Source organism: Sander lucioperca, chromosome 5, assembly GCF_008315115.2.
Source record: "Sander lucioperca isolate FBNREF2018 chromosome 5, SLUC_FBN_1.2, whole genome shotgun sequence".
In the NCBI taxonomy this organism is placed as follows: Eukaryota; Metazoa; Chordata; class Actinopteri; order Perciformes; family Percidae; genus Sander; species Sander lucioperca.
In genome coordinates, this window is record NC_050177.1 from 43,564,774 (window position 1) to 43,575,080 (window position 10,307).

Consider the following 10,307-nt stretch of genomic DNA (forward strand, 5'->3'; position numbering starts at 1 on the left):
CCTTCACTGATAATGAGCTCTGTGTCCTCAAAGATAGTCTATGTAGTGTGGACGGGTGCCAGATTCCCTTGAGGTGTTGAACGCCGTGCAACTTCTGACACCAACAGGACAGCTGCTTAAGTCCTGAGCACATATTCCCAATGACTAATAGAGAGTCATTAATATTTAGACTTGATTAAATGAAAATGTGATGGTGCCCAAGGGGAAAGTTAGTAATCACACCAGCAGAGAATAAGGTAAAGGAAAGAATGAGAATAAAGAGTATCTAAAAAGTTGTGTAAGCTAGTATCAAAGTTTTACAGGGTAAGTGTGTAAAGCATATAGTGATTAATAATGTTCCAGACATCCTAGTACTGAAGATCATAAAGAACAATTAATTGTGCCAAATAGCCAAACAGTGATGATAACCCCAGCAAATAAACTAATAAAGAAATAGCACTGCAGCATCCATATCCATTAGTATGCATCCATTAGTTTGAAATGGCCCCCCTTTAAGAATACAGAGTTCCTTCTGACCATAAATCTACCTCTTAAAGGCCTAATGTGATGCAGAGACATTTAGCTAACAGTTTAGCGCAGTAATTAGCGTTTGTGAGCTCTCCGCCAAGTGCCAGCCACCCAACATCTGTTCCTCTGCTGCCGCCGGGGCCAGCGCTTTGCCCTCGTCCCTCCCTCCTCCACCAGCCATCTTTGCCTCTCCACAGGTGGCAGAACACTTATCAGGTCTGGAGCGAAGTGATAGGCGGACATATAAAAAAGAAGGGGGTAAAAAGCGACAGGTTTGTTGCCCCCCAGAGCTGTTTGAGTGTTCATTTGAGTCTTAAAGGGGGAGTTCCTCCTCCTGCTGTCACCTTGACCCACTCCCCACTCCCCCATGGGCTACAATAAAATCACAAGGATCATATCGGGCCACCCAGCCTCAGCTGTGGGTGTGCGCCATCAACATATCCTCAGCATATTCACCCTGATAGGAAGCCTGTGCACTTGCCTGTGTGTATTGGATTTATTTCTCGCTCCAGTGGTGATGGATTTTCCATTTGCCTGTTTTGTACGGTGGTGCACCATTGAGAGAAGCAGCACATCAAGACTGTTGCATCTTCTGTCAGTCCCCGTCGCACACCGTTTGCTCAATGCCATTATATGATTTTGCTCTCCCCGGCAAGCCACGCTTCTCCATATTGTGGGGGCCCATTTAACTCTGATAAGTCATTGTTCTGGCAATGCAGAGGGGGAACTCTTTACAGTATGCAAACTGTGTTGACAGCCCCCCTCCCTATTATCTTATTTTCTGTTCTCCTTTTCACTTCACTCTTCATAATTTTGCCTATAGCTCCTCTGTGGGCAAATTATCATTTTAGAGCCCATGTCCCAACAGAAAGGAAGGGTGGGGGGGGGGAATTATGACAGAAACAGGATGAAAGGGGAAAGAAAGGGGTTTGCGGTAGAAAATAAAGTTGCTCTTATCAGAACTTGCCAGGAGCATTGTGCACACAAAGCTGCTCAGGAATCCAATTTAGTCTTTGCTGTTAGTTTAAGTGATATCAGTGCAATTAGCTGTCACAGGTCATAGTGTGAGCAAGCCTCGTTAAGTGATTTCCTGAATCCCACTGGTGGAAGCATGAAGGGATGTCAAGTCGCCAAGATGAAAAAAAGAAAGAAAAAGAAACAACTTCCATCACCAACTCCACAAATGGACCACTTCTTTATATGGCCTGCTAATAGATGCCAGCTGCCTCTTGGCTCTTTTGTTTTGCTCTTGTCAGCTGCTCACTCTGGATTTAAATGGGTTTTCTTCCTCTGTATCTCTTCACCATGGTGACTTTGAGTCGTAGTCGTTAAATTTGAGCCTAACTCACTATTCCAGAGGTGGTAGATCTTTATAACTTAAAGCTGTAGTGCGTAACTTTTTGATATTAGTAAATGTCTGTTACATTCAAGCCATTGCCAAATGAGTTGCTTCAAAGCTAATTAAGACTATCAGCTCCACACTCAGATCCAGGGTACAAGCGGCCGAAATGGGTTTCCTCAGGAGGGTGGCTGGCGTCTCCCTTAGAGATAGGCTGAGAAGCTCAGTCATCTGTGAGGAACTCGGAGTAGAGCCGCTGCTCCTTCGCGTCGAAAGGAGCCAGTTGAGGTGGTTCAGGCATCTGGTAAGGATGCCCCCTGGGCACCTCCCTAGGGAGGTATTCCAGGCATGTCAAGCTAGGAGGAGGCCTCGGGGAAGACCCAGGACTAGGTGGAGGGATTATATCTCCAAAGCTGGCCTCAGGATCCCCCAGTCGGAGCTGGTTAATGTGGCTCGGGAAAGGGAAGTTTGGGGTCTCCTGCTGGAGCTGCTCCCCCCGCGACCCGATATCAGATAAGCGGACGAAGATGGATGGATGGATGGAGCGCCACACTACTCTCTCTGTATTTCTCAGTATGGCTATGTCCAGATGATTGTGGCGTCCGGTGACTTTCCCGCGCAGAAGCTCGAGTGAAGATAATGACCTCTTCTGAAGAGTCCATCATGTTTTTTTGATCCTCCGTGTCCTCCAGCTGCATGGAGGAGGGGTGGGTGAGGGTGGGTGTGCGGTCACTGAAGTCTTGTATCATGTGGATGCTCCGACAGTTGAGTTGTTATTACTTAGAATTCCTCATGGGGGCAGCGGAAACAATGCACTAGCTTTAAAGTTGCTAGTGTAAACTCCAGGTCTGCCTGGGAACATTGGTAAGAGAGAAGTTATTGAAGTTCACATTTGCTGTATCTTTGTGTATTTGTGATGCAGGAGAGTAGCAATCACAGACAATTTGGCCAATGCCTTCCTCGGTGTGCAGGCTCAGCATTATACACAGTCTGTCTAACCGGAACCACCGCCCCAATCCCTCTTCATAACTATTAGAACAAATCTAATATTGTCATAAGAATAGAGCACACAGAGCCGATGGAAAGGAAATCATGTAGAAAGAAAGAAAGAAAGAAAGAAAGAAAGAAAGAAAGAAAGAAAGAAAGAAAGATCTTTTTTTTAAATCAATAAATAAATAAAAGAATGTATAAAAATAAAATAAATGAGGTGAAAATGAAAATGTAGGTTTGGTTTGAAACACTAGAAACTCATTTTTGGCCTTTTAAGGGAGTCACTGTGTGGGTACAGAATATGTATTTTGTTGGAAATATCAGCTGTATTAACATAAAATGCCAACAAGAATCTATGTGATTATGTGTATAATGCAAACACTTAATTTAGTGTTGAGTCCCTCTTTATAACTGAATTGATTTAAACTGCAGATAGTATTGTTGTTTTTTTCAACAGCGTAATATTTAGCTTCCACATAACAGAAGCTCTGGGATTGAAGAGTCCTAGTTAATGGCCATTGTTTCATAGACTTCATTTACACACATAATTTATTCCCCAGTCATATTCCACCTGATTGACTGATTAACACTGACCTCATCCCTCCTTATTTTTCTCTCCTCCCCTGCTTCTTCCTGCTCTCTAGGGGAGATCTGTGCATTCAACATCCACGGGTTGGAGGCTCCGTTCGAGGCAGTGGTGCTCAACGGTACGTCTGGCGAGGGCCAGCTGAGGGCCCGCGGCTTGGTGGACTGCGAGCTGCAGAAGGAATACACCTTTATCATCCAGGCTCACGACTGCGGATCTGGCCCCGGGGGCACGGAGGGCAAAAAGTCCCATAAGTGAGTAAGGAAACAAAAGGGTCTAAAGTCTGACAATGCATAGTACTTCATATGACAATTTTACAGGCAAAAAGCGGGATTTCTAGGTTTGACTAAATGCTTTAGAATTTAAATAGTTAATTTCAGTTTAGACCTGGCAGGCTTGTATAAAGTCACTGAAAAGGAAAGACCACCAAGGCGAAGAGAACAGGCAATTAAATAAACAAGATTTTCCATAAATCATTTACAAAATGTTTGGGATAAATTACTTAAAACTACAAGTACTTATTGTATAATTCATCATTCATTTAGACAATGGCATAAGTCCAATCAAATTATCAATAATGCTAGAAAAATTTGATTTAGAAAGTAGGATAGTTTCAGTCTAATGACTGATAAATAGTGCATGTGTGTGGGTGGCAAATGAAAGCAGGAACAACTAAGGATAGAAAGAAGGCTGACTGGTAAAAGGTGTTTGGGGCTTACCTCAAGATGCCATTTAGAGCCACTTAACCTCCCTCCCTCCCTCCCACATATTACATTATTTTGAAAGGCAAAGACGCTTTTCACATACCTCCTGCAATCCACTCACACAGATTGTTCTGAGAAAAACCATCCATGCCAGCACTGATATGGCACACCACCCACCTTCACCTCCACAAGCACCAGTAGACTACTTCTGAGAGGTCAACTGATAAAAACAACTTGTCACACTTGTTGGCCCTCCTTAAAGTAGCTTCTGTCTGAAATTGCTCTCCGCTCGGCCTTTCATGCTGCACATCTCCCCTCAGTGTCTTATCGCTCAACCCCTTACCTCAGCCAACAATGGAGCCATTTACAGAAATCTATCATATTTTCTAGCTTATAGATGCTCCTACAAACACACACACACACACACACACACACACACACACTGACACATACTGTAGATGCACTAAAGGCAGCAGGGGTTTTCTAGCCTCTGTGAAAGTTTCAAATCAGTAGAGCCTAACTTGTATTTACCGTATGCCGTTTGCTGTGTTACTAGTGTGTGTGTGGGTGTGTGTGTGTGTGTGTGTGACTTTCTGTGGACAAGGCAGGGTGATGGATTTGTGCTACTATTTCCATGCTGTTGATCATGTTTTATAGCCATTTTAAGCACCTTATTACTTCCTATCAACATAACTCACTGCCTGCTGTGACGCAGACCCAGTTTAGTTGGTACAGACAGGCTAATGCTTGAGGGGAAGTGAATTTGGGGACACTTTAAATGGCCTGTCCTTTCGCTGGCAACTCTCAAAGGATGAGGCTGGCCTTTTGCCGCACTGCTCTCTCGCTCCGATATAGAAGGAAGCTAACAGGAAAGAAGAAGAACCCCGCCTAAGGCTGTGCTCAAATTACACATGACACGTCAACAGCAGAGAAGGAAAGCAGTCAAGAAAATTAGCAGCTAAAGAGGAAAGGGGAGAGGATCAGGAGTGACAGTGGATTGAGTTTAAAATTCACCCTGGATCCTCTCCTCTCTGCTTTGCTTACCACTGGCTGCCCTACTTCTCCCTCTATTTTTCCCTGGCTGGCTACAGCTCAGCTAGCTCCTGCTGTCTAACTCTGTCCTTATATCTGTCATTCCTTCTTGTCTCTGTTACAGACTCCAGTGTTTGACTGTTTCATCAGACTGTACTGCCCTGGCTGTACAAATATGTCAATCTGTGATGAATATTTTTATTATTAAATTACAATTTACCCTCTGTTTGTTAGAACACACTACACACAGGCCTGAAATACACACACACACACACACACACACACACACACACACACACTATATATATATATATATATTATTTTTATTTTATAAGTTCTGATAACTTATACTGTCATATTTTGTGCAGAATTGTGTTCATTGTCTTTTGGCAATGTTGGAGGTGGAGATTGTGCACATTAAAAAGTGTGTTTCCTGTTGTAATTGCAATTAAATAACTGGATAAATGTTCTAATGAAGGATTTGTGCAGTTGAGAAATATAATTTTCTCTTTCACTTATGTGATATATATAAAAGGTATATAAAAAATGTAACAAGAGCATAGAGCAACAATAATATAAAATATTAAGAATAATATACAAATAAAATATAGAATAAATATTCTAAATAGCACAAATCTTTCATCACACAAAGGTGAAACACACTAAAGAGAATCTAATTATTACACTATTGCACTAAGAACAGAAAACACAAACTAAAACTAAAACCTGACCTTTCTGGCCTTCCTTGATGCAAAATCATCAATGATGTTATCGTATGAAATCTGCTCCCCTATTGAGTGATTGATACTGATGACGGCAAGGCCGGTGAGCCATTCCTGGGACATGGTTGACCTCAGGTATGACTTGATCAACTTTAGTTTTTAAAAGCTCCTCTCTGCTTGAGCCACAGTGACTGGCAGAGTAAGTGCAATCCTGAGAGCAGTCCAAAAGTTGGGGTAGATCTCCGATAGATCCTTATCATGCATAAAAGTGATAAGCTCATGGAGGCTCGTGGTTCCCCGTTCATAGGCGCCGATTTATGTTTTCCTCCGTGGATGCTCATCGGCACATGCCCTTTAAAAAAAAAGTAGTCAAAAAATGTTTGCATTTCAGAACCTTAGGAAATGGACAGCGGCCGACACGAACACACACGCCTCTTAACTCAATTGTAAAGCCGTAAAGTAGGCTACCTTTCAACTCAGGACAGCGCCATTTCTCACAAATACAGATAGGATTGGAGATGAAAAGTTTAACTGACACGTAACCGCGATCAGCTTCGTGGGAAATTAAGAATCAATGCCACCGACATAACCAATCACACTATGACAGAAGCTCCACTTAGCAGCAACTGCAATGTTTAATTTTAAATGAATGTAGCCTACTGGCAGTCTGGCACACGTGGGTGCTCAGCCTATCTGTGCTTTGCTCAAGAGCACCTTGGCAGTGCCCAGGAGGTGAACTGTCACCTCTCCAGCTCCCAGTCCACACTCCGTACTTTGGTCCGTACGGGGACTTGAACCAGCGGGTCTCCCAAACCAACCCAAATCCCTATGGACTGAGCTCCTGCCATTTGCACACAAATTAAATGTTGTTTCCTTTTCAAAATCCCATGTCAACCTTTGATCACATGCAACATCCTGCAAAGCCAGTAAAAGTGTTGTATTCCTCCATTTGTGGTGACTTTGTCAGAGACCACAGCAACAGACGGCCTCATGAACACTGGCTTTAATGACTGCCTTTTTCTGAGTCAGAGCACCGATATAACAGTGTGCACATTTGCAAGATCTGAATCGCATCGCTTCACTCTGTCCTCTGAGATATTCTACTTGGTTGCCTATGAAAGCTTTAGTCACTTGTCAGCGAAGTGCAAAGCTCAAATGAATTCACCTTAAACTCCTTGAGACTGTTTCTGCTCAGGTCAGCGTTAAATGAAACACAACTTAATCTACAATACTGTAGGGCTGACCTATGCCAAATGATCAGTTTGTACTGAACTGTGAAGTGAAATGAGCCTTTGTTGTAAAGAGCCATAAATGTGATAAATGTTCATTTTGTATCTGTCTATTTATGTAACACAACAGTGATTCAGCCTAGACTTAATGAAAATTTTAATTGGTATCAAGTACTGCTGGTCTTTCTGAAAAAAAGCTTCTGGTGTGCAGAAAATGAAAAACCAACTCAAACTTCATCAATAAACAAAAAACTGATGGCTGTGTACAGGCTGTATTTTGGAGAAATACAATGATACAGAAGACATGTATATATTATCATATACTGGAACAACATATATAAGATCCTGTCAGAGTTGAATAAGAATGATTGATTGAAAATAGTAGTGGCATGGCTGTATGGGTGGCAATATCAGTCAGTTGGTTGCACCACATCCAGACTGAAATATGTTATTAACTATTTGATGGATTGCCATTCAATTTTTGGCATTCATAGTTCCTAGACAATGTATCCTAATGACTAATACTTTACCACTAGCGCCACCATGAGGACATTTACACTTTTGTGTGAAATGTCTATCCAAGGTTCACGATTCAAGGTTCTTTTTTGTCATGTGCACAACAATTGAAGCCTATGTGCACAACAATTACTGATTTAGTCATTGGCAATGAAATTCTTAGGCCTCAGGTAGGGCTGCACAATTAATTGAATTTTAATCACGATCACGATTTTGGCTTCCCACGTTAAAATTCACGTGATCGAGCGATATTTAAAATGCTTCATTCCATTCATAGAACTCTCTGTCTCAAAGTAATTTTTTTTTCAAAGCTCCGTAAACCACTCTCTGATCTGCCTCCATGAGCCAATCAGAGTTGTTCCCTGCACCGCACAGCTTAGTTTAGATGTAGACAGTTACAGAGGACAGAGCAACGTGAAGAAAATTCCACAACAGATAGCTAGCAGTCGGTCATAAATCGTCACAAGGTTTACCAGTTTACCAGTAAACGCAACATTTTTTCCCATCTGTGTTGTTTTTCAGACAACAGCAGTGACCAGTGCTGGTTTGAGTCTTTTAGCTCATTGCTTTAGCAGCAGACTATTGTAGGCCTACGTCCCGCTGTTGTAATCCTCTACAGTGAAATACAGTCACACTACACCGTTTAGCTGTCAGCATTTTAGCTGTGTTTAATCCAGTTACTACTGTAGCTAACGGTAGGCTAACGTTAGCTGCTGTGTAACGTGTAATTAGTGTTTACTAGCGGGACATGCAGCGATGTTTCTGTTGCCTCTAACGTCTGTTTTGGAGCATCAGAGCGCAACGCAGACATTTAAGTGGGACCGTAATTCGCGTTGCTATTTCGTCCGGTAGATACCGGGCACCGGTGCCCTATTGGCACCGGATTTTAACATGCGCCAGTAACGTGAACAAAAAATTGCGTTGCCTGTATCTTTTCACGGCAAACGCGCATGTTTAGAAAGCGGTCACACAACAGCTGAAATGGCATACTCCTTCGTAGTATCCTTCAACAAAGGAGGAATGTAGCACAATATGGATGTGAAAGCAGTTATAATTAGCCTATGTGACAATACAATTTGTTTTGGTTAAAATCAACAAATAATCGTGATAATTAATCGTAATCAATATATTGATCAAAATAATCGTGATTATCATTTTGGCCATAATCGTGCAGCCCTAGCCTCAGGCACCTCTGTATGGATTTCTTCCTGCAGTGCGGAGTGTAGATGTCCCCCGTGGATGGCAGTTCAGGCCTGGTGATGTGCTGAGCACTTATTACCCTCCTCTGTAAAGCCTTACTGTCATACCAGTCTGATGGATTGTCTTGAAATTTGGTACAGACTTATATCCCTCTCAGGATGAATTGTAATCACTTTGGTGATCACTTCACTTTTCATCTAGCACCATCATCACCGCCATCAAATTTCCTACTTCAGATTTAATTTATGTTAGGACGGTGGTTTCCAACTTCTGGATCGGGAAACCCACATGGGATCACAGGATGATTACCAGGATAGAACACAAGAAAAAACAAAAATCGCATAAAATTGTTTGTTTTTCTGACTTTTCTCTGATATTTATTGTTTCTGTAAAATACTCTATAGTTCTACCTCTGTACACCTCTAAAAATATTAACATTAAACATCCTTTAAACAACATTAAACAACTTTTCAGGTGAACTGCCCACACTTCCAACTCAAGGGCCCACAACTATAAAGGGGTCACATGATAAAAAAAAAGGTTAGGAACCACAGTTTTAGCGTAACATCATTACAAAGCAGATCTATATGTTTACCATTGTTTGAATAGAACTCTCAAAACTATCCAGTGTTGCTAGCCACTGAGCCTTTGAAGGCCTTTTGTGGTGGGTACGGTTAAAAAGCAACCATATAATCTCATTAATTAGCATCTGAATACGAGAAGTTTCTCTGTACTGTGTGTACCTTGCTTTTCCCTACACACCGTGCTCTGTGCAACTTTCTGCTGTTGCTATGGAGTAATTAGGCATAAGGGACATCTCACTGTCTTGCAAAACATGTCATATTCATAATCCTTCCCAGGACTCGCACCTGACCACGACACGTGTATTTAACACCGGCCCATGGGGTTAAGTGTCTGAAGAATATCGGGGGGGGGGGTTGTGTGTATGTGTGTGCAAATGTGCGTGTCTGAGTGAAAACATAGAAGTAATTGAGACACACAGATGTTTTATCGTGTCCGCGTAGCCACACATTCACACACATCCTCGGTGCTTGGCAACGCAGTAGTTATTACAGTCCTAATTAGTGAATCATAGAAGCCTGTATGTCCTAACCTCCCTGCAGTTTGGAGAGGCTAATTATCTCACCAAACAGCTAGCTAAAGGACAGGCATGCGCGCACACACAAGCGCACACAAACACACAAATCCCAAATGCTGAGTCAAATTCACACTGATATACCAAAATTTACATATAAATAAGACAAACACCGTACCTGGGGATAGATTTTGCATCTCATAACCTTGCACACAAGCATGCACATAAACACACTCATACACATAAACAAACACCTAAAAACACACTCAACATTAACAAAAAAAGTCACTTTCTTATGAGTCAAGAAATTGGCCAAAAGCTGTGCCTTGTTAGCATAAGCTGTCATGATAAATTCCTACACTAAGAAGACCAGGGGACTCCACACA

General features: G+C 42.2%; 1 protein-coding gene across 2 annotated transcripts in view; it reads left to right on the top strand.

The window, feature by feature from the left end:
• The window catches only part of LOC116038912 (calsyntenin-2), a 257,904-nt gene that overhangs the window by 155,154 nt on the left and 92,443 nt on the right, over positions 1-10,307 (top strand). For both annotated transcript variants that reach the window (XR_004897414.1, XM_031283622.2), the window contains exon 3: positions 3,481-3,676. Coding sequence is in view for 1 of the 2 variants with exons in the window: in XM_031283622.2 (XP_031139482.1) it covers positions 3,481-3,676 (196 nt within the window). In the remaining variant the exon portion in view is untranslated. The remainder of the gene's footprint in view (positions 1-3,480; positions 3,677-10,307) is intronic.